Raw genomic sequence first — 24,803 nt, 5'->3', positions numbered from 1 at the left:
GAGAGGAAGGGAAGGCGATTGTACGCTGTTTTAAGACTCCGTTGGGCAATGAAAAACGGGGGATAAAAACCAGCTCTTCTTCTTTCACATTACCTACGACTGGTCCATAAAACACACACAGAGAGAGACACTGCACGGGGAGATGCCGGGGATTGAACCGGGGACTTTCTGTTTGCCAAGAAGAGGCTCTGCCAATTGACCTGCAGCCACGCCCCTGTTCTCGACGACAAGGGATGGGTCAGTGGAGAGTTTGGTGCCAGCCAAAAGAGGAACCAAACGGTGACTCTAATCCTGCCGGGAGTGACCTTAAGGGTGGAGGCTGCGTCTGTCAACAGAAGGATAACTCGGGCAGAGGAAATCAAGGGCCAGCTGGCCATATACAGCAGAGGTTCCCTCTCCACCAGCTGCCCTCCCTTGGCAGGGAACAAAGGGCCAGGCCACACGAAAGGGCAGGAGCTCGGGGGAGTGGACGAAGCCCCCTGCCCCATGCCCCTTTCTCTCCGAGCTCAGGTCTGGTCACTGTTTGGGTGGGCAGCCTTTTACGGATTCCATAACCAAGTTGCCATCTTGACCCCTACGCTAGAAGAGACGTGGGGTGGAGAAACACAGTTCCCTTCTGAACTCTTCTAGCTGGAATTCTGTGCCTTTCAACAGCTGAGGGATAAGCAGAAATGAACGGAAAGAACAGAGATGGGGTGAAATGGCACTTTTAAGGCCAGAAAAGTTTTATCCAAGGTTTTGGGAGCATGCACACTGCCTCGGCGGACACAAAAGTGTACGCCTTGAATAAGACTTGGTTCTGCTGCTTCAGAACAACATGGCTACCCACTCGAACCTATCTTAGTGGAGAAGCTATGGGACATAAGGACGAGTTAGAGTTCGGTCCAGGGGAACCTTTAGATGCCAGCAAGAGTTCTGGGATATAAACCAGGGGTAGTCAAACTGCGGCCCTCCAGATGTCCATGGACTACAATTCCCATGAGCCCCTGCTAGCGAATGCTGGCAGGGGCTCATGGGAATTGTAGTCCATGGACATCTGGAGGGCCGCAGTTTGACTACCTCTGATATAAACTCTCAAGAGTTCCTGCTCCCTTTTCCACACTTGAGGACTTGCTGTTGAATGTGCTGAAATCGGCAGAAATGCCTAAACTCAACTTCTTCGAGTAGAGAGACGACAATAATTATATCCCTTGCCAACTGGAAACCCCATACTGACTTTCTGCATAATGAAGAAGAAGAAGAAGAGTTGGTTTTTATACACTGCTTTTCACTGCCCAAAGGAGTCTCAAAGCGGCTTCCAATCGCCTTCCCTTCCTTTCCCTGCCAAAGACCCCCTTGTGAGGTCACTGGAGCTGAGAGAACCCTGACATTACTGCTTGGTGAGAACAGCTCTATCGGGACTGTGACTAGCCCAAGGTCACCCGGCTGGCTGCATGTGGCGGAGCGGGGAATCAAACCTGACTTGCCAGATTCGAAGCCGCTGCCCTTAAACCATGACAACAAGTGGCCGTTACCCTCCTGACATATATTATATTACACAATGTATAATGGTCCTTAAATTGATACCTATGACCCCTATTTCTTTCCTCTCCATGTCTTCTTTTAAAAATATATATATTTAGAAAGAGTAAACTGGCTTCTGCTGCTGGGCGACTGGCCCCCTCTAGACTAATTTGCCTCCTCTGGTCTTCCCCAAAGAGACAGAAGTCGGATGCCCCCTTCTCCAGTCCCCCTACTTCCCGCCTCACCCCTCCCAAGCCAGCCGCATCCACCCACATCAAATGGGAAAAGAAACAAGGAGGCACCTTAATTGCTGATGAGGCAGGCCAGAACTCAACCCTGCCATTAGGAGAGGGGTGGGGCACGAACCCTGTGACCCCTCCAAAGTCACACGCAGAATTGTTAAAAATTAAAACAGCCGGGGCTTTGAAGGCCCCCAAGGACGTCCATTGAAACTGAAATATATATATGGCATCTTAGCTTGAGCTCGGAAGGGAAAGAAAATCACTCACCCCGACTGCATGGAGATTTTCGAGGGCTTTCGTGTCAGCCCAGAATCATTAACTGCTAGCATACCCTATTCATCAACTGGCTAAGAATGTCGGTCTTAATAAGTAACCAGGAGGCAGCTCGGTGCATAACTTCTGGCTCAAGGGTCCATTTGGTCTGGAAGAGTCAGCATCTTTCTGATCGGGTTCCCAACCTCCAGGAGGCAGCTGGAGGCCTCCCACTATCACAGAGGAGCTCCAGGCGACCAAGATCCACAAGAAAACGGACGCTTTGGAAGGTCATCCCTACGGCATTATGCCCTGCCAAGCCCCGCCCCGCCCCCTTCCCAAACCTTACCTTCATTAGCTCCACCCCCAAAACATCCAGTTCTATCCAAACCCAGAGGTGGTAACCCTACATCCTGAGGTGACAGGCCCCAAAACAAATATTACAGGGAAACAGATCACATTTTCCATTTTCCTGGCAAAGGTCACATGTTTGTGGCTCCATGCAATTTTGCTGCCTACTTTTCTAACCTGTGTGCGTACAGTTTCCTTCTCCGGGTTGGGGAATCCCAGGAGATTTGGAGTTGGTGCCTGGGGAGGGGAAGCTAAGAAGAAGAACAGTTGGTTTTTACACCCCGCTTTTCTCTAACAGATGGAGTCTCAAAGTGGCTTCCAGTCACCTTCCCTTCTTCTCCCCACAACAGGGCACCCAGCGAGGGAGGTGGGGCTGAGTCAGCTTCTGACAGGACTGCTCTATGAGAACAGCACTATCAGGACTGTGAGTAGCCCAAGGTCACCCAGCTGGCTGTGTGCGGAGGAGCAGGGAATCAAACCCGGCTCGTCAAATTAGAAGCCGCCGCTGTTAACCACTCCACCAAGACAAACAGCTCTTGATTTGGGGCAGCTCTTGGCTTTGTTTCTAGGCACAGGCTTTTTGAAACCCCTTCCCGCAACAACCCTGAGGACAAGGTTTGAACTTGCTACCCCCAGGTGCAACCCTGAACAAAACCCCTTTGTGACCAAAAGCCCGGTTTCTTCCGCGCATTAATGAGAAGCACGGCTAGAATGACCAGCATTTCCCCTGCCTAACGCAGGCCCCGGTTCATTGGATTTCCGCTCTCAGCTCCAGCGAAAGGCAGCACTGTCTGGCTTCTGGCCACCAGTGGAGAGCTGTGAGTAACAGTCCTGCCTCCTTCCGCCTCGCCCTTCAGGGGACCCGTCTGCAAGCGAGGGGAGCATGTCTGCTGCACAGCCCCAGGCGTTGCTTCCAAGGGGAGAGCTGCAGCGCAGGATCCCTCTCCCGCCTCTCTGCTTCGCAACTGATCTCATGGGCCTGATGTTGCAGAACGCTGGTGGAGGGAGAGGCGGAAGCAGAAGCCCAAGGCAGATCAGCCTCCTGTGAGGAATTTTCCTGGGGCGGCTACCTGCTGCTCGGCTTCTCAACTCCAGCTCAGGAAATTCCTGGAGATCTGGGGAGGGGGTTCAGAAGCTATGTATTGCAATGGAGCTCCTCCTCCGGCATCACTGATTTCTCCAGAGGAACTTGTTAGATCTGTGGGCTCGGAGGCCAGCTCATTTCAGCTCTTTGTTGACCCCCAGCTCTAAGGTCCAGGGAACCAAAACGGAATTGAGGAAATTCCCCAAGAATGGCAGCTTATATATGGGTTAGACCATAGCAGATTCCTGCCACTGAGCCAGGTCAATTGGCTCCAGCTGTCAGAATCCAGCTGTGCAGTGGCCAACTGCGATAACAGGATTACGATTTGGACTTGGATCTGAAGCTCTGGCCCCTGGCAGGCCTACCAACAGAACAGAACCGATCTCTGCATTCAGGAATCACTTGTCATTCAGAAAGACCTCCAGGTTCCACCTTGTACCTGGAGGCTTAGCAAGTTTCTGTTCTCGGGGGCTGAATGAGAGCTAAGAATTAGACGCCATCTGTCATTGAAATAAAATGGAAGAGGCTGGCTCTCAGGGACCTTTCAATATTCCTACAACTTCACTGGATTACAGAAGCATAGAAATATAGAGTTGGAAGGGACCTCCAGGGTCATCTAGTCCAACCCCCTATGGAATGCCCAGTTGTTAATTTCTGGGGTGGTTTTGTCTACGTGCTTTTAAATATCGTGGCCGCTGGGTACATCTTCAGATAATTAATAATTGAGAGCCATCAGGTCACAATTTATGGAAACCAGGGTTTCGTGAAATGGGTTCAGGTGATATGACCATAGACAGTCATGTTGACCCACCCACCCCTCCCAAAGTGGCCAATGAGGGGCCTGGAGGGGGTGGGAAGGGGAGGGGCCCCGGGTGGGCGTGTCCACAGTGATGCTTCCCAGCCATATTCTGCACAAAGGTGCCACTTCTGGGGATTTTTTGAAGCCCGAAAAATGTTTCAGGGGTTTCTCAACGGTAAGAAAGTTGAGAAAGGTTGCTCGAGTCACTTTCCTCACAGAAATATAAAGAAAAAGGCCCACCTCCAAGAAGGAATGGAATGTAGACTTAAAAAAAATAACAGACTGGACTGCCTGGCCTCTTGTTACAAAGCTCCGGTGAAATATTGATATTTTAGTGCCTTTTCCAAAAAGTGGGGCTTGCAATGATGCTGCTGATGACGACAACACCCTCCCTCAAAAATCCTCATTGCTGAAGGCTCATGCAGAAGGAAATAAACTCCACACCTGTGGGAATGAAGAGGGAGGGGCAGAGGCGCAGAAGAACTGCCCCCCAAACAATTCCAGTCCTTGCAGATTGACTGACAAGAGAACCAGGCGCCAGTTGAGCATGCGGGAAAGGCTGCGAGGATATCGATTTGTCACGCTGAGCAAGGATTAGAAGAAAAGGCGAGAAGTCCCCTGCCCCTAGTTCTTTATCTTGCATAAGAGATGATAGGAAAAAAAAGAGCGCTTTTTAAATTTGAAATTACAGAGTATGGGATAAGTTTGTAAGTCTACTTATCCTAGAGAACATTGGAAGATATTTCTCTTATCCTTTCCTTTTATCTTTTGGCTCCGAATGTATTTTCTATTTATGTTTTCTATATTAGCTTTATCTCCCTCCCCCCAATTCTTTTGAATGACTTTTATTTATTTATTTGTTTCAAGATTTATATACCGCCCCTCTCAGTTACCCATCTCGAGGCGGTTTACATAGTGTAAAAAGTCATAAAACAACAATTTCAAAAGGATTCACTATGGAGATTACTTCTAGTTCAAAAGGCTCTTGAAACAACAAACAGGGATGTCCCCCAAATTCCCCGTCTTGCAGTGTGCCCCCAGAAGAGCTCTAAAATCTTCTAATCCCAACATGTCAGTGGTCCCCCACCTGGACAGGGCCTTTTCATCTATGGCCCCAGCCTGGTAGAATGAGCTGCCAGTCAAGACCTGGGCCCTCATGGAACTACCTAAGTTCTGCAGGGCCTGAAAAATGGCGTTCTTCCGCCAGGCCTTGGGTTGAGGCCAGGGCCAACTAGCACCCAACGCAATCTACAGGCCTCCTTCCTTCCATCTTTGAGTTCCCCTCCTCCAAGTTGGAGCCCAATTGGAAGTACATGCTGTCTGCGGGACAGGCCAGGAGGAAGATGAACAAACTGAGCAGATGAAATGGAGCATCATAAGTTTTAATGGATAATGTTTTTAGAAGAAGAAGAGTTGGTTCTTATATGCCGCTTTTCCCTAACTGAAGGAGGCTCAAAGCGGCTTACAGTCGCCTTCCTTTTCCTCTCCCCACAACAGACACCCTGTGGGGTGGGTGAGGCTGAGAGAGCCCTGATATTACTGCTTGGTCAGAACAGCTTCATCAGTGCTGTGGCGAGCCCAAGGTCACCCAGCTGGCTGCATGTGGAGGAGCGGGAATTGAAACCATCTCACCAGATTAGAAGTCCGCACTCGTAACCGCTAGAGATGATATGCGTGTAAAACGTATCAGGAACCACTCTGAGCCTGTGTGTGGGGAGGGGAGGTGTATTAAGACTAATAGTTGATGATCATGGTCTCCCACATTATTGGGGGAACTTGTCATTTGCAGGACAACCCTCTCACCTCATCCCAAAGGAACAAACCTTTAAAATTTGCCTCAATCTCATCTCAAGGAACTCCACAGCTTAGCCATAATTGACCTATCGTTCAGCTGTGCCCCTGACAGAAATTCCCTCAGCCAAGATGGGTGTGATGCAGAGGTACGTTGGCTGCCATCTTGGTAGAGGCATGGGTTGTGGCTCTACAAAAATGGCGCCAGGGTCTGAAACCCTTCAGGCCTCAATCAAGATAGCGGCAATGCACGTGAACGTTCGGGGCCGTGCCTCTACAAAGATGGCGCCAGAATCCAAGGCACAACAAGCCGACATAAAGAGGGCACTGAGGTATTGCCGCCATTTTGTTAAGGGACTTCCCTGGCACAGCCAGCCACTCCCCCCCCCCTACCCCCGAAAAACACACACAGGTAAATCACAGTTCAATATACAGCCAACCTCTGTGGGGAAAATAAGTCAGAACGCGCCTTTTGTCAACATTATCTCCAACAAAGGAAAATTTTCTATGGGAGGCAATAAAAACACACCAAACGTCTCTTTCTTTGCATTCAAGACTTTGCCATTTTAAAAAGTATTATATTCAGTGACTCTGAAGTTAAATGATATTAAAGAATAGAGCCAGAGTCCAAAGACTACAAAATCTGTGGCAGGCTGGGAGCTTTCGGGAGCCACCAAAGAACTGAGCAGCGATTCACGAAAGCTGTCACAAATTTTGTTATCCCTGAAGGTGCTCCTGGACTCTTTTCTTTGGCCACAGACAGACTAACCCAACTACCCGTCTTGATCTATATTAAAGAATACGTTTCTTCACAAGCTGGCTTGGGATATCCAAAGCCCACGAGGCCATTTTGACGAAGCGGCGGAAAAGATAACCCGGGATGTTCCGCCAATCGGCTACACGAGCCGAAGAAATCCCTTGGCCATCGACAACCACCCAGCGATCTGGCTTCCCTCCTCTCTGTGATAAGCAATCTCAGAGGACATCTGACTTTACATGAAAACCAGCCCCTGCCCGTCGTCTAATGAATCCCTGATGTTGAACAAAACACCAGTAATTACTCCGCACATGAAAGCCAAAGCTGAACTACACTAGCCGGCCGGGTGACAAAACCGATACGCTGTGTTCTTACCTGGCACAGGTTTGGCAAAAAAATATTCCTCAAAAGGACTGTCAAACAAGCTTTTCAATGCTCTCGTGGAGGGGGGGGGAATAACCCCTTTTCCACTCTTTACGGAGATAGTAATTTCCCCGCCAGCCTTTTTCCTTGGCGTAAGGGCTGGGCACCTTTATCAGCTACCTGGCTGGAAGGAAGCCAAGCCTCCATGTTTGGGCAGAGCTCAGTGGTGCACCATGCCCCACCCCTGCAATTTCAGCCTTCTGCAGGTCTTTAAAGGCCCTCCAAGCACACCATCATGGATGCGGCAAAAGCCTTGTTCGGCAGGAAAAAAGGAACACGCAGCATACTTTTCAATCTAAACCTGTACAGGACGAAAGACGGACGGGGGCCAGAAGGATGTGGCCCGATGTTGTCAAATCTCGGAAGCTGAACGGGGAGGCCACTTGGGGTGGGCGACCAACGAGGAAGGCTCTGTGGAGGACGATTATGGCCAACCCCCTCGGCTTCTCCTTTACCTAGAAAGCCCTAAGTCAGTCCCACCTGGATCGCACTAATGTACCCAAAGAAAGAATCAGCTGCCCAGAAAATCTCACGCTAAAGAAACTAGCCTGTTTCTAAGGCATCAGCAGCATTTTGTGAGTTTCATCCTCTATCCAGTGCCTCAAACTAGACACATTTCCCCCAAAAGATCATGCAGTTATGGCATATCCTGTTCAGAGTTTGGGCCCTGCCCAGTGATCTGTAACAAAAGGCGTTTTTGTTCTTTGCCAATGACGCAGAAAAGATTTGCAGAGTACAGCTTACCTGGCGGCGGAGTCCCCAAAAAGCTGTCCCCAGTCTCTCTGTCCTCTTCAGCCCCCACGAAACTTTGCAGAGCTCCTTCCAAGCCGGCTGCCAGCGAATCCGTCTCCTGCCCTGCTCCCTCTGGCAGAAGGGGGCATGTCAAAAGGAAGGTAATTTAATCGTGTAACTTGCCAGCCTCCCTCCCAGCCCGTGGTCACACCCTTTCCCTTCCCTGTAAGAATCGCTGAAGGGCTTACAGATTTCCTCCGCCGGGACGTGCTCTTCGCAAGCCCCGTGGAACCTGCTGAAGCAGAAAAGATACCAAGAATCCTTCTATCGCATTGTTGTTTTTCTTGTTGGAGATTTTCAGGGGGCAGTGGGGTCAGTCTTGCAGTACAGCACCCAGATTCGAGTCCCGTTGCTCCTTAGAGACCAGCAAATTTGGGGGGGGCACCAACTCTCGCGAATCAAAGCGCCCTTCATCAGATAACAACAAAGAGAGCTTTGACTCTCAAAAGCTTCTGTCCCAAAAATCTTGGTCTCTAAGGCGCTACAGGATTCGAAACTAGCTTTCCTGCTGGAGAAATAGGAGCTAGTTTATTGCACCCGAAGCATTTTTTTAAAGGTGTGCTAAAGATGTTTCAAGAATGTGCCTAAAAATGTACTGCGTCGATCTGGTCTATCGAGTCCATAAAGGTCTATGCGACAGGATGTAGCACCCTGTTGAGCTCACAGAGGGATGTGCCTCATGCGCGTAACACAGGTTTGTCTGTGTACAGGAGTTTCCATGTGGTCAGGACTGGAACGACGCAGGTTCAAATCCCTAGCTGTGGAGCTCCGAGAATGACCTTAGGCCAATCAGGCTAGCCTACTACAGCGGTCCTGTCCACTTCCTTCCCACAGAAGCAAGGTTTTTCCCTCCATTTTTCTTTCCCTTTATTGACTGAGCTGCCCCAATGATGTCTTTTGTCCTTTGCTGAAGAAGTCTGGCCGTCCCACCCTGTCATGTTACGATATTTTGTCTGTTGGCACAGCCCAAGAACCTGAGGGAAGGATCAGGAGCCCCCATTAACTTAAACAGCACTCAAAAATTCAAAAATAACAAAATGTTTTATTTGACATGGAGGGGAAAGGTCGGGTGAAATTGGGTTAGGAATTTCTGCGGTAACTCCATACAGGTACTTCTGAGGTAAAATCAGTACATGCACAGACTTTAGTTCTTCTGTTTCGGGCGAAGGGGAATTTCTTAAGCTATTCACCGTTCCCTAGTTACACAGTTACTGAGAGGCTTTTGTTCCCGTACTTTCCCAAACACTCCCGCACGCTTTCTTTTCAGAAGGTCGGTACACTCTTTCCAGTAAGACAGGAACCCGAAGGTTGAAAACAGATTAAAAATACAAGTATTTCTTCTGAAGTGCCCATTAAGAAGATTTAATACATTAGAACTGAAGGATCAGAGTCCCTTTCAGTTTACACAGGAGGATGCACACTCAGGATTGTACCTTGGCCATGGACAGAGTGATAGTTCTGGACTATTTTGATTTTTAATTGTGAGCTTCATGTCTGGAATTATCATGATACGTTGTTGGGAGCTTCACATTAGATCAGGGGTGGTCAAACTGCTGCCCTCCAGATGTCCATGGACTACAATACCCAGGAGCCCCTGCCAGCGAACGCTGGCAGGGGCTCCTGGGAATTGTAGTCCATGGACATCCGGAGGGCCGCAGTTTGACTACCCCTGCATTAGATGATTCTTATGCCATCAACCAGGTCTTATTGTGACATTTTATCATTATATGTGTACATATTTTCCTCCACCATTGATGAAGACCCTCTGGGTTGAAACGCATCTGGTCTATGGTTATACCATGTGCAACCCTTAAGATGGCATGTGCAAGATTGCACAGGCTCTGATTCTTCGGTTGCAGCCTTTCTTCCTGCTAATTGGAAAAAGGGTCAAGTGCGTAGCCACGTTCGTCTGAAGTAGCACTTTTAAGACCAACGTTTTCTTCAAGGCAGAAGTTTTCATGTGCACAGTACACTTTGTCAGACAATGAGATAGCAGTTACAAGATCACATATAAGAGTAAAGCAAAACTAACAAGCTATGTTTATCAGGTCATCATTTGTTTGGTTCTGTTCTGCCGGGGGGAGGGGGGGACGGACATAGCAAAGGAAATAAAAATGTCAAGATTTAAGATTAACAGACAGGTGCATTCCCAGTTGTGGACCCTGAGAGTAATTAAAAGAGAACCTGTCACCAAGTTATCTTCTAATGGAATGCACTAATCTTTATTCTTGACGTTCTTATTTCCTTTACTATGTTCCCCTCCCAGAGCTGAATGCAAACAAATGACCTAATAAACTTATCTTGTTATTTCTGTAAGGTACCTGGTAAAACATCTTCAGTATGCTGCATACTAATCCACCCAGCAGGTCTCATGTGTCTCAAAGCCTACCCTTTCCCTCCCCACAACAGATTAATGTGAAGCTGAGAGAGCTTGGAGAGAACGGTGACTGGCCCAAGGTCACCCAGCAGCTTACATGTGTCTAAAATCAGCATACAATCACCTTCCTCTCCCCAAAACAGACACCCGGTAAGGTGGGTGAGGCTGAGAGAGCTCTGAGAGAACTGTGACTGACCCAAGGTCACCCAGCAGGCCACATGTGGAGGAGTGGGGAATCAAACATGGTTTTCCAGATTAGAGGCTGCCACTCTTGACCACAGAATAGATCGACTGCATAAAATCTACCATGCTGAACCGCAAATGCCTGGTCCCACCTTGACGGTTCTCCTCTCTTCTTTGTTCGCCAGGAAGGTAAACATTAACTCTGCAATCTCAGCGACGCAACCTGTCCGGCAGGTAACGTCAAGGGTTCCAGACATTTCCGAACGGCGTGTTCCCGAACGCAGGAAGCCAAGCACCCAGTAAGAGCCCTGCTGACAATAGAAGACAGATGCTAGCCCCAGACAACGCTGGAGGGGGCCAGTGACCGGTGCTGGTTTCAGCCCCACCCATGCCCTCCTTCCCAGACCACTTTGGAGAATGTCAGATCAAGACAAGGGAAATAGACAGCATCATGGAGGATGGGTCCGTCCTTCGTGGTCAGCCATGGCAGCCAGATGGAGCCTCCATGTTCAGGTGGTGTGGGGGCCACTGATGGTGGACGGGGGGCTTTGACTTGTGTGCCTTGCTTCCCGGCTTCGTCGAGATCGACATGTCAGCCACCCGAACCTCAGGATGCTGGGCGATACGGAAGCACGGCCAGATGATGCCGATCTGTTCATTGATATCCCACCTCAGAGCTTGTAGGATTCTTCTTTGAAAGCAGAGTCCAGGAGCACCTTTAAGACCAACAAAGATTTATTCAGGGCGTGAGCTTTCGAGTGCAAGCACTCGAAAGCTCACGCCCCGAATAAATCTTTGTTGGTCTTAAAGGTACTCCTGGACTCTGATTTTATTGTGCTGCTTCAGACCAACACGGCTGCCCATTTGAATCTAGCATTCTTCTTTGAAAGGGATGTGTTGGGGAGCTTGAAGCACCTGAAGAGTTTTGTTTGTTTCTTGGAAGGATCTCAACAGGGAAGTTTTCAAACCTCTGTAGTTTTTCAAACTCCTCTTGACTCGGTTGCCACAAACCCCCTTCCACGTTTTTGAGCAGGGGCTGGGGGGCTGATTCCCCCACAAGGGGGTCAAAACGGTGCTGCCAAACCGGCCCTACCTTCAAGCCCTCCGCCGAATCTGAGGCTGGCTCATCGGCTCCATCTAGTGGGTCAAGGAAACCTGGCACGTTGGTCACCTGTTACCTGCGGGAGGGAGGATCCAAGCTTGGGGGTGGAAAATGCCGTCAAGTCGCAGCTGATGCATGATGACCTTGGAAGCTTGGTAAGGCAAGAGATGTTCAGAGGTGGCTGGCCGTTTCCTGCCCCTGTGTCAGGTCCCTGGCCTGGACTTCCTTGGGTTCTGCCATCCGACCAGCCAGGGTCGACTCTGCATAGCTTTTGAGAGAAGGCCAAGTCTTAGCTCAGGATCCGGCCTTAGTAACAGAAGTCTTCTTGCACCAGGGAAAGAAAGGCATTGATGCAGGCCGAGTAGAGAGGCTGGAACCAGCCACTGATCTCCCCATCGCTGATACAGCACGCCAGGCATAAGTGAACCCAGGATTGTAGGCCAGCTTTACTCAACTTATTCAACTTTGAGAAACCCCTGAAACATCCTTCAGGTTTCGAGAAACCCCAGAAGTGGGGCGATCGTGCAGAATGTGGCTGGGAAGCATAATCGTGGACACGCCCACCGGAGGCCCCTCCCCTCCCCTTCCCACCCCTCCACGCCCATCAATGGCCATTTTCTGGGGGGGGGGGTTCAACATGACCACAGATGGTCATATCACCCAATAAATGTTTAACAAACTCACCCCCATTCAGGAAACCCTTCCAGGGCATCATGAAACCCCAGGGTTTCACAAAACCCTGGTTGAGAAAGGCCGGTATCAGCCAAACCATGTGGTAAGCATGCAAACCCATCAGCATTCATATATTCAAACCGTACTGTGGCATCCCCGTTAACTATGCGCACTCGTGGAAGTTGGACAACGTGCTGACAGGAAGAAAATGGATGCTAGGGGAGCGTTTTACAGATCTGGCGGGCAGCCAAAAAGATAAGCGGGTTCTCAATCAAATCAAGCTTGAACTCTGCCCAGAAGTGAAAATGACAAACCTGAGGATGTCTGTTTTCCTGTCTTAATGCTTGGAAGAAGTTCTTCAGCGGTGGCTGGCAGCTATATATGCTCAAGCAGCAAAGAGGCAAAGCAATCTCTCCCTGTGAGGAGGCTGGCAACCAAACGAGGAAAGAATGTGCTCATCTGAATGCATCTGGGAAGGTCAAGCGCCAGAGGCATGGTCATGCGCCTCCGGCTAGTTTGGGACCTTGCTGGTGGCTGTGTGAGTCTTGAGGGACACAAGCAATAAAATACTTTATCTACACATGGATTATATGCTGCCAAGTTGCTTCTGAGTCACAGCAAAGTGACATATGAATGGTAAACCTATGCATGGATGACCTCCTTTTGGCTGGCAGTGGGGGGGGGGGACCCTCCCTAATAGGTTTAAATTATGGGTGGTGAGGAATCAATGGGATTTTAGGGAAAGTGTTTGAATACTAAAAGCAGTTCAGTGTTAGAACCGGCTGCCCCAGGAAGTCAAGATAACGAAGTGGAAATACGCATGGATGTGCACGGCGAGGGGGGGGATGAGCCGTGTGGCTCAATAAATCTTGCAGTTAACACAAGAATCCCCCTGTTCCTATTAGAGATAAACATTAAGCACAAAGAGTTCTCGTCTTCAGTGTCTTTAATATCATCAAAATAAGCCTAGACTCCCAAGTAATGTTTAGTTTCGTTGTGAAACTTCTTCAGCTTTAATGATGATGATTGCATGCAACCGAAAAATGTAAACAAGGTCTCTTGGGAACAGAATAGAGGTCTAATCTTGTTCTAATGATATTAGAGACTCTCCTCCAGGGTCTCAGGATATCTTTTACCTTACTGCTTGGTCTTTTCAACTGGAGATGGCAGGGATCGAACCTGGGACCTTCTGAATGCCAAACTGATGCCATGCCCAGTGAGCCACAGAGACGCTGAGCTGCTAAATGCACAACCTTTTATCGTGAGGGTTAGAAACTCCTGTCCTTCATAGCTCTGCTCAGCTCCTTCCAAGATTCTTGTGGGGCTGGTCACAGTTTTGCTCAAAACCTGTTGAGTGCAGGGAGAAGGGGGGGAATCAAAGACATCCCTTTTTTAGACGAACGAGCCATTCACTCATTGCATAATCCCTCCCGTTTCCCAGTGATCCAATTTGGGTTGACAATCAAATAAAGAAAAAACGACAGCATTTGTTTTGCCCGGAAACAGAACGGTTTTAAAAGACTTCAGCCATACAAACTCCCAACCGCGCTTTCACCTGTTCAAGGAAATAAAAGATTTGAAATCAGTGACAGAAGCCGTTTGTCTTACAATCAGGCTGTGCAGTTGTTTTTATTGGTTGTTTTAAAAAATAATCATAAGAGCATTTTCACGGGTTGGGAAATTAACATATCGGCTACCGAGTTCTACACCGACACTTTCCAACCGGAAGCTCCCCGGTACGAATCAGGGGCTTTTGAGATCTCATCGTTCCCAAATCATAAACAACACCGCGACCAGAAGTTAAAACACTTACACACCTGCCAGAGATGAACATTCCTTTGAGGTGCTGAACCTCAGACAATGCAAAAATATCTCCCTTTCTTATAAAATTAAAGCCCATGTGCATGACGAAGGCGGAAACAGAGGAAGCAAAAAAAATCTCCCGTGTAATCCAAAATAGCCCCCCCACAAACACGCTTTTGGGGAAGCCTTCCTTGGAAATCCCTGCACGTTTTGGTTTGGGGGAAAACGATCCCAGACACGGCCCTAGTTCACTGATTCAAATCACCGATTAGCTTCGGGGGATTTTTCTGATATCCCAAAACAAACTCGCATCGCAGCGTGATCTGAAAACTGGGCACAAACCAGTCAACGGTGTGCATAGGTCCCGCACCCCCAGGGCCCCAGAAGCTCACCAGAATAGCCCTGTGCCCCACTCCAACCCATAAATATTTATAGGTGAAGGTAGATAGAGCGCCCTAGAGCAGGGGTCGCCAAACTGTGGCTCTGCAGATGTCCATGGACTACAATTACCATGATAAAAGTGACTTATCATCAGGGGTGCGAGACACGGACAATGACCCCGACAGCATGTAAAGGGAAGAGGGCTGGACGGGAATCACGGGGGAAATACCCCCCGACTTCCCAGTTCCCCGACACCCCATCATGAAGCAAGGATGTGAATGTGAAGGGAGAGCCAGGTTCTACGGAGCCTATGCAGGGTGCTTGATATGGGTGCCCCACAGTAGACTGGTCTGTGCCCATTTAATTATTTATTTCCCACCCACCCCCACAGGAACCCAGCATACAAAAGCAACAGGATTTCAGGTCAGCTTTCATATAAGGTCCAGAAGTCTAGATCACTTGGTGTCCACCCAATGGGGAAATAACCGTCAACGCAATGGAGCGCCGGGGTGGGGAAATCCCTGGAGATTTGGGGTAAGGGGGGGGGGGTGGAGTTTGCAGAAAGGACCGCAGCAGAGCCCTATTTTATACAGGCCGACTTCAAAAGCAGCCGTTTCATCCAGAGGAAGAGATCTCCATTGGCTGGAGACCGGCTGTAATTCCGAGTGATCTCCAGATGCCACCTGGAGGCTGGCAACCATGGAGAAAAGCACCCACTCCAGCCTCTTCGGAAGCATCACACGGCCTTATGCACCGGGATCTTCGACTCTGAAACGAGCAATGTTTGTTTCTTTAGAAGTAAAAGAATTATTTGGCAGAACCAACCTGGTTCTGACGTTATGAAGCATGACCACTCTATTCAGGATCAGAAGAGACGTGAAGTCTGGAATTTGGGGGTTAGCACAGTCACTTGGAAACCCTAAATCAGGGGTAGTCAAACTGCGGCCCTCCAGATGTCCATGGACTACAATTCCCATGAGCCCCTGCCAGCGTTTGCTGGCAGGGGCTCATGGGAATTGTAGTCCATGGACATCTGGAGGGCCGCACTACCCCTGCCCTAAATTATCAGTAAAAACTAGTTAACAATTGATAGGGCAGAATGCCTTGAATGTCATCAGAGATGCCTCTTCTGAGCATGACGCAGTGAACACAATCCACAAAATACGAGGTGCATAGAGGTTCCAGCTTACAGGCAAATTTCATGACACCTGAAACAAAAGACTCCGTCTAGCAAGATGTTTTAAGAACATCGTTTCCTGCGAGGCACCCAAATCTCAAAGCTGTTACCAGCCAGGCATTCCCAATTTGCTCAGCTCTGAAGATCAGTGTCCACGAATACCGTTTTCAAATTCACAGTTCAGTTCAATTAGACTTTTTGAGGGGAGGGGGACATACCTGAAGTTCAATTGTCCATTGGATGCGGATTCCTTGAACGTCACAAGACACTTTTAATATTAAACATTCATTTACAGACATTTAAGGCAGCTGGTCAGAGATAAAATCACTGATTTTCTTTTCTATATATATAGATATAAAATGAACGTTGAATGAAACGGGGGCTTGCATTACGTACAATCGATCACTTAAAAAAAAAAACGAAGGTCACGTCGCACCGGGAAGGGCATGCCAGCGGGAAGTCAAGAGATGGGAAATTTTAGGCGAGCAAACAGAACGGCCCTTTCCTTTCGTTCCGGCGGCTCACGGGACGTGCCCCAGCTGCAACCTGAATACTTTACCCTGCGGGGCTGCATCGGAGGCTCAGAAAGCCAACAACCCAGCCGAGAACGAAAAATACTGCTCAGATCACCAAAGCTTTGGCAGTAGATTTATTTCGCTATTCTGAATTAAAACAGGAAACTTAAAGGACGCTTCGAACGAAGGCGTGAGCTTAATGAACCAGAAGCCATACTTCGTTTTTTAAAAAGGAAATACAACAATACTCATTGGCATTTTCCACGTTGCCGGATCTCCAGAAAAACCAAACATACGGAACAGAAGTAACACCTGGCAGGTGCAGGAGGTGGCGACAGGATAGATGGGTGATCCTTCCGGGACAAATAACAGTTCTGCTTGAACGGTACCCTCTCCGAGCACTGAGTGAAACTGGGGAGCCATTTTGTTATCAATTATGCCAGGGGTGGCCAAACTGTGGCCATTATGGACAAACTGTGGACTACAATTCCCATGACCCCCTATTGGCAGGAGCTCATGGTAACTGTAGTCCAAGGGAAGAGCTGGAGAGCCACAGGTTGGCCACCTCTGTACTGTGCCGATGATAAAAGCTGTTTCATGCACCTGCCTTTCTCATGAACAGACGGGGTAAAAGCTGCTTTTCAAGTCGCTTTCTGCGGAGGACGATAAATTCATTTTGGCTTCTCCCTGGCTATATCCAGGGGGTGGGGAGGAGGCAAGCAAGTGACAAGCAGCCATTTCAGCAGTAATTAGAGTTTTCTGGGTTTCAGCACCTCACGTTTTTTGGACAATTCCTGTCCGATATGGCTAGATTTGAGCAACTGTGGATTTCTTTTGGAGCAAACCAAAGGCGGGAGGGAGGGCTTGGAACAGGAAGAGAAAGATGGTCTCATATTAAAGAGGATGCTAAGTGTGCCTCTACTTCTCTTTGGACTGAGCACGAAGCTCAGAGGCATGTTTTTGGCATCACAAATTGCCAACGTCAACACCTGATATTCTTTACCCTGAAAGAACTGGGGGTAAGAAGCTGTACCCAGACAGCTGTTAAGGAACCTCGGAGTGAGCGCTTTGATCCTGAGAGAAAGTAAAGAAGAGGTCCTCAACATGTTACCTGCCAGCAGAGTTTTGGAGACCTGCCAAGCGTTTTTAGGAAACGGGTGGGGACAGTTAGGCCTTTTGCCAAGCAAAGCTTATGATTGGCTGTACACTTTTTTAAAATGCTGCTTTGGTAAAAGTCGCCCTCACAGCACAAAGATATGCATTGTGTCCAGCGACGGCTTAACCTCACTGGCAAATGTTTTTCTGGCTGGCCCCGCCCCCTGCAGCAGCCATTTTGTTGCTGTATCACACATGCCATGCCAGAATTCGAAATTGGCTTGTGGGATCAAAAAAGATCTAAACAAATACAGAAAACTACAATTCCCATGGTTCCTAAGCCCCTTGGGGGTTAGAAATGACTGAATTGTACATCTTTGTTGCTAACAAATGTTTATCTGCACATGGTTTTCTATTGTCTTTCCTGGTATAGCAGCATGGGGGCATTTGTGAAACCACAAAAATACTGAGGCCAGGGTACACAACCCAAATTCAGGAGGGGGGAAATGTTCAGGTCATATTTGACTGAGCTACCTGATATCATAATTCCATGTGTTGCCCGTGTTTTGCAGCTTACACAAGTTTCAGTAGCGCAGGCACTGCGGCAAAGAATGGGTTAACAGTCTGGGTTTGCCTCCGTGGGGGGGGGGGGAGCCTCCCGTAGCAGCAGGCAACAGAACAGGAAAAGGGAGGACATGATAAAAGGGAAACCGTCGACTGGACATGCCCCTTCAATCAGATCGGAAGAGCAGCCGATGGCGCCCTTGTGTTTTCTCTAGAGATGTGGAGGGTCAGAGAGGAAGGGGACAAGGAGCAAATCCAGCAAAAACTCTGCTTGTAGACAATGTTTTCAAAACTGTCCAGTGGGAAAACGGAAAATCTGAGAAAAACCGAAATGACCTTTTATGCAATATTTTCTCACGGAACGGGGGGGGGGGGGGCGGGGGCGGAGAGGAGACACTAAATAATGTTTTAAAATATTGCCCATCCTCACTCGCTGCGAACCTCCCTTAATCAAGGTACAAAAGGGGCTAAAAATCCATGTTATGGATAGCATTTCTCGAAGTCCCGCAGTGAGCAAACCCCCTGGGGGCTTAATGATGGAAAAGGACTCTCAAAATCTGCCTTTGCTTGGGGCAGACAACTGCCTGTCAATCATATTGCTTGGGGAAATGACCCCTTCCCTCCCCCTTGCCTTGGATCCATTCCAACTGTGGCTCTACTCCTGGGCTGTTTACTTGGAAGCAAATCTCACTGCCTCTGCCCCTTTTCTGCCTGAACAAGGAATTGTATGGCATTTCACATTAAGTATAACTGTGATCAACCCCCTCCCCACCGAGGCATAGTGAATTATGAAGGCATGGGGGGGCAGTGGTGTAACACATGATCTCCCCAATTCTCCTGCTCTTTTAGGGTTCAACGACGGCTGTGTGGGGCAGACATCTCCACAGCGTGCCCCCCCCCAGCAACTAGGGTAATGCAGCACCAGGTATTTGGCCCTGGGAGTGACTTCAACGGGGTATCCCCCAAATGGGGTACAGGACCGCAGTCTGCACACGTAAGTCCTATCCAACAGCCAGTCCTTAATTGCAGTGCCTGTTCATTTTGCGATCACTCAAACAAAAGAGTTTCTTCTGATTCTGCATGATAACACCTTGATTATAAAATCTTTCTTTGCCTATTCTGATGTTGAAGTATTTCAATTTTCTACTTGCAATATTTTGGGATTGCAGCTCCATCTCCACTGGGGGATACATTTGCAATTGTCACTTTTAAAAAAGCTAAGGCTCTGGAAATTTCATGACGATACCAACGTACGTTTTTTCAGTGCTACCTCATTTTAGGAAAGTGGGGGGAAAATTATACGCCTATTTCAATTTCCCCCGAAATTTTGTTTTCCCACGGTTGTGAACTTTCACATCTCAAGTTATTTCCCACACTCCTTTCAAATGGGGATCGGGCTTCTGAAAGCTCAACGAATATCTGGACTACTTGGGTGCTCTTCTGTTTCTGAAAGAAAGGAATTCCCAAAGGATAAATAAGCTCGTTTCTTTCAGTCTCTTATTTCGTCACCAGCCTAAGCAGACATAGACCTGAAGTTGTGCGCTAGCAGCAACTGCAACCCACAGCCCTGAAAGGGCAGAGAAGGAATGTGCCACTGGATGCATCCCGTTCCCTTTCTCCACGTTCAGTCACAAAAAAGTAAAATAGAAAAGGTTAAACCGCCAGCATTAGTTCGACAGCTGTACCAACCAACCTGTGCGTCACCGCTACGATTTCCTTCTCTTTCAATCAGGGAGCTTTTCTGAACATGACAAATGCACAGTCGATTCAAACTCAAGCGTCATCATGGAGACAGTAAAAGAGCCCCCTCCCCACTCCTATGTCAACTTTTCCCCTCGTTTCCAATATATTACAGTGCTCTATAAAAAAGACCTCCAACTTTTCTTCTTCTTGTCTTCTTAAAGCATTTAAACGATACGAGACTTAAAAGAAGCCTGGAAAAATGCCTTATACAAAAATGATTTGTTTTTGTTTTTCAAATCTTAAAACAACATTCAAAAAGGCACTTCGTTATGGAAGAAAGAAAGTTCCGAGCCAGCTCAATTGCTCCGTAAGCAGGGGGGGGGCGGGTGGGTCCAAACGGTCTGTGCAGGGGGGGGGGGTAAGTCGACTCCGCTGAAATAACATCAAGCTTTTTAATTTTGTTTTTTTTTGGCATGTTTTAAGAAAAAAAGCTGATTCTGTAAAACGCGTCCGTTTACGAAATTCATTAAAACAGTCCCATTCAAAATAGCTTCTTTAATTTTCTTTTCTTTTTTTTTTTTTAAAAAGTAGTTCTATCACCTTACGGCACCAAGTGTTCCCAAAACTGAGTAACGCCCACCCATGATTGTCCTTTCACGTACAGCAGGTTAAGAGGAAGATCGAGAGCAACGCAATTCACCGACGGCAGCGGCCTCCTTGAAGTGGCGCTGAGACCCGTGTGCGTGTCCTGGGGCAGCTGCGGCTGTGCAGCGAGTCCGGTGGAATTGGCTACCTGTTGCAAAGTTTATGGAGCATCGTGTAGACTTCCTCCTCTTGGCTTAGTCCTTCGAAGAAGGGAATCAAGTCTAACAATTCCGTGTCTGTCATGTCGTCGAACCAGGACTGCACAGGGACCTGAAGCCAAAACAGAAGCACAAGGGTGTGCCTTTATTACGGATACCGCTACATTAGAAAGAGAATACCTGAGGGACCGCCTCTTCACCTACACTCCTCAAAGAGCCTGCCTCCAACCTCCTGGTGGTCCTTGGCCCCAGGGAAGCCCGCTTGACCTCAACCAGGGCCAGAGCTTTCTCCATTCTGGCCCCCACCTGGTGGAAGGAGCTCCCAGAGGAGATCAGGGCCCTGCCCAAACTTCCACAGGGCCTGCAAAAGTGAGCTCCTCCGCCACGCATTTGGTTGAGGTCGACCCAAACCATCGCTTCCAATTGGCCCCCAAGACGCCCCCCTCCCCCACTATGACTGACACTAATCGGCCTTACCCACTGGGTCCCAGTAAGAGTTGAGACGAGGCTCTTGAAATTTCTATTTTCTAATGTTATTGTTATGATTATGTTATTATTGTTATAATATTACTGTTATCCCCTGTTACTATATGTTATCTGTATCTTTTCTTGTTTCCTGTAAACTGTCCTGAGCGCTCGGGGAGGGCGGTATATAAATAAAAATAAAAATAGATAGATAGATAGATAGATAGATAGATAGATAGATAGATAGATAGATAGATAGATAGATAGATAGATAGATAGATAGATAGATAGATAGATAGATCTTATCTCTGGTGTTTCAGTTGGTGGGGGTAGTAGTCTACAATTGACTCTTCACGTTCAAGAAATCTAAAGTTGCAAGTTGTTATTTTTGTATCCTATCTCCCCACCCCGCCCCCCCAAAATTAGATTTTATTCCCTGGTTTAAGAACTAACCATTTGGCAATGATCTCTATGGTTTCTGCTGTGCAGTTGGTACGTTATGTAAGAAAGACCAGATGCTCCACGATTTTAGCAATTTCTACAGAATTCTGAAAATTCCAGATTTCATTCAAGCAAAAAATATGTTCTAACACACTTGAGTCAAGAACCCAAAGGTCGAGCAGCAAGTATGTATTAAAATACGAATATTTATTAATAAGTGAATATCAAGGTGAAAAACAACATTAAAATATAAGACACAGGCGGTGTGATCTTGCAGGGGCCCGTTCCCTTTAGGCAGAGCGTTTCACCAGGCTGCAACCTGGGCCAAAAAAGCCCCGGCCCCGACCAAGGCCCCTGTCACTTGCTTTGGGCTGGGGATCCTGGGCAGGTGCTGTTCAGATGACCTTAATGCTCTTTGGAGGATGTAAGGGAAAAGGAGGTCCTGTGGATATGCTGCTCCCCGAACATTTAGGGGCTTTGAAGGTTTGTGCCAAAAGCTTGAATCTGCATCTAGCAAAGTGTGCACGCACACGGAAGCTTATCTTTAGCCCTAATAATACCTGGTTTGTGTGCAGACAACACACTGGGTCAAGCCTGCCACAACTGGCCTCAGAGAGCCAGTTTGGTGTAGCGGTTAGGAGTGCGGGCTTCTAATTTGGCGAGCCGGGTTTGAATCTGTGTTCCCCCACATGCAGCCAGCTGGGTGACCTTGGGCTCACCATGGCACTGATAAAACTGCTCTGACTCAGCAGGAATATCAGGGCTCTCTCAGTCTCACTGCCCTCACAGGGTGTGTGTTGTGGGGAGAGGAAAGGGAAGGGGGCTGTAAGCTGCTTTGAGATTCCTTCAGGTAGAGAAAAAGCGGCATATAAGAACCAACTCTTCTTCTTCTTCCTTTTCTTCAGTGGGGGTATAGACCCAATAGTGAGAGGGCACTCTCCCATTGAGGGCCAATCAAGGTGTGTCTTCCCTGAGCCAGCCCTGGATGGCCCCTTCCACTTTAGGATTCTGTGAGTCTAGTTCAGCAGAGGAAGGGGCTGCCTAAGGAGGTGGAGAGCTCCCTCTCATTGGGGGTCTCCAAGCAGCAGCTGGACAGATCCTTCTCTTGGATGCTTGAGGCTGATCCGGCACTGAGCAGGGGGTAGGACTAGATGCCCTGCACTTTACACATTACACTTGCACAAAGGCTATGGCTCTCCGTTGTGTCAAGTCAGCTTCTCCTCACAGGCTGTGGCCCAGTTTAAACGAGACCCTGAGACCACGCAAAGTCACGTGGGAAAGCTCTTTTGCCTCACCAGCACCGCATTTAAATTAGGCTTGGTCAGCGCTGAAAATCCAGAACAAATCCATTCATCATCTTTGCGTCTTTAGAAGCAGCAGGGAAACGCTGATGCCACAGAGAGGGCATCCTACCTTGGCCTCTGAGCAGTACCCACCACTGCTCAATGTCGATATTAAGGCACTGCATCTTACACTGACAGGTATGAGCCTTTTTACGTTTTAAAAAGATGGCCAAGCTCCCAAAGATGCAGTCCCAGAATGCACCGCGGCTGCTGTTACTCACTGCATTTTCCGGATGGAAGATGTAAGACGCAGGGGAGTTATCAACTATAATAACTTTGCTCAGCTCTCGTCCCAGGCGGCTCAGGTCCTTCACGTAATTCCCTCTGTGGAAAACGCAGGATTCTCTGAAGAGGCGGGCCCTGAACACACCCCAGCGATCCAGCAAGTCCGCCACTGGGTCTGCATACTTGGATAAAGGAGGCAAATGGTTAAGACACAATAGCCAACTTCTGCTTTTTCACAGAAACTAGCACACCTTACGGGGCCGGCATTACTGCCTATCCCCAGTTACAGACAAAACAACAGCACCTGTTTTATTAAGGGCCAGCAGAGGATGTACACTGAACCTTCCATGGGTCTGAGAGGGATGGGAGATGCCTTCTCCCCCTCAGGCCTCTGAAAAGAAGCTTCTGGATGCCCTGCATATGAGCTGAAGTATGGGGCAAATATCTACTTGCAATCTGCCTTCATGAGATGCTATAAAACCTCCTAGGTGGTGGTCCTTTTCCTGCAGAGATGGCGACTGGAATGCAAATCTGCACAGCGCCCATAATGGACGGGTTTTTAAAAAATACCCCACAGCTTGGCTAAGCATCAAATTTTTATTTACACTTTCATGAGTCGCTGTGGTTAGCTAACAAGTGAAGGTACTTTGGGTTCACTGCAAGCCAAGCAGGAGGTCAGTATGGAGACGTCCTGATCACATACATCAGCCTCTTTCGACCTTTTGAATAATTTCCCCAGCTTTGAGGAGCCCTGGAAGGGATGACAGCTGGCCACCTCCCTGCCCTGCTCCCTGGAAATGACACGTCACCGGAAGTGACATCACTACCTGTGTTCCTGGGTTCTGCAGGGCTTGCAAGGCTTCCGCCAGGCTGAGGCCGGCTGGATAATGAACATTCTCTCCAATTTGTGGTCCTCCCTCCCGTCCCTTCTGTCCTCCCTTCCCCTGCCCTGATTCCTCTCCAATTTTAACATCTAATTGTCTATGAGTCATTACTGCTTTCGCCGATGCAACAATGATAAATGTGGTTTTGAGAGAGGAATACTTGTTCCTCTCTCGGTCCATAGAATATTCACTCGCTAGCTCACAAACGTGCTCCTCTGTGAAGTGCAAAGTCCAACCCTGAACAGCTGGTGGTCCCTGAGCTGGAAGGGGGTTTAGCAGGGGGTGTAAGAGGACACCCTGCTGACCGCTCTTCAGTGGCCATGGTCAAGCGTACGAAAGCTGCTCAACGAAGACAGAGGAATGAACGGATCCTATCTGCCTCATCCCAAACGTGGATGATCCTGCGTTGAGCAGGGGGTTGGACTAGATCAGGGGTAGTCAAACTGCAGCCCTCCAGATGTCCATGGACTACAATTCCCAGAAGCCCCTGCCAGCGAATGCTGGCAGGGGCTTCTGGGAATTGTAGTCCATGGACATCTGGAGGGCCGCAGTTTGACTACCCCTGGACTAGATGGCCCCTTCCAACTCTATGATTCTGTGATTCTGTGAAACATGGGAAGTAGACGCAGCCTCCATAAATGCACTGTGCCGTTATTCCAAGGGGACCACAGCCTTTGCCTAGGAACCAGCAGCATTCCTGTCTTGGGCTATGCCACACTTCAATAATGGACAATGATTCAAAGTGTAAACTGCTTCGAAAAGAGTGTTTTCAATTGTAAGCCACTGTGGGGGCAAGAACTGGAAAAAAAAAACATCTATCAGCTACAACCCTCAAAGTTTATGCTTGCCTCCCTGCCAGCCGGCACCCCGCCCCGTGAACTGGGCCCAGCGGGACTAGATTACCTGAATCCGTGAAACGGAACGCCTGCTTGGCGGAAGCACCGCGCGTGGGCCCCGGTGCCTGTGGCAAGCAAGACGCTCTCTCTTCTCTAAGGCCTCGCGAGAGACACTGTCTAGCTGCACATAGCCTGCTTGGGCTCTCCATCTGCTAAAAGAGGCATGCTTTTCCGACCCCTGATTTCTCCAACGTTAACAA

At 48.6% G+C, this 24,803-nt stretch overlaps 2 protein-coding genes across 4 annotated transcripts in view; both read right to left on the bottom strand.

Annotated features, from left to right (window-relative positions):
• The window catches only part of VILL (villin like), a 36,821-nt gene extending 28,682 nt beyond the window's left edge, over nt 1-8,139 (bottom strand). The window contains exon 1 of one of the 2 annotated variants that reach the window (XM_077303065.1): nt 7,947-8,139. The gene's annotated coding sequence lies outside the window, so the exon portion shown is untranslated. Of the gene's footprint in view, nt 1-7,154; nt 7,308-7,946 lie in introns of those variants that run through there. The other variant, XM_077303067.1, reaches the window with a different exon arrangement.
• Nucleotides 8,140-13,926: 5,787 nt separating this feature from the next.
• Nucleotides 13,927-24,803, bottom strand: part of CTDSPL (CTD small phosphatase like) — a 59,731-nt gene continuing 48,854 nt past the window's right edge. For both annotated transcript variants that reach the window (XM_077303439.1, XM_077303438.1), the window contains 2 exons: nt 22,820-23,005; nt 13,927-20,461 (listed from right to left, as the gene is read on the bottom strand). In XM_077303439.1, the coding sequence (XP_077159554.1) occupies nt 20,336-20,461; nt 22,820-23,005 (312 nt within the window). In that variant the 3' untranslated portion in view covers nt 13,927-20,335. The remainder of the gene's footprint in view (nt 20,462-22,819; nt 23,006-24,803) is intronic.

This window comes from Paroedura picta, chromosome 11 (genome assembly GCF_049243985.1).
Source record: "Paroedura picta isolate Pp20150507F chromosome 11, Ppicta_v3.0, whole genome shotgun sequence".
Classification (NCBI taxonomy): Eukaryota; Metazoa; Chordata; class Lepidosauria; order Squamata; family Gekkonidae; genus Paroedura; species Paroedura picta.
This window is presented reverse-complemented; position numbering and strand designations above follow the sequence as displayed.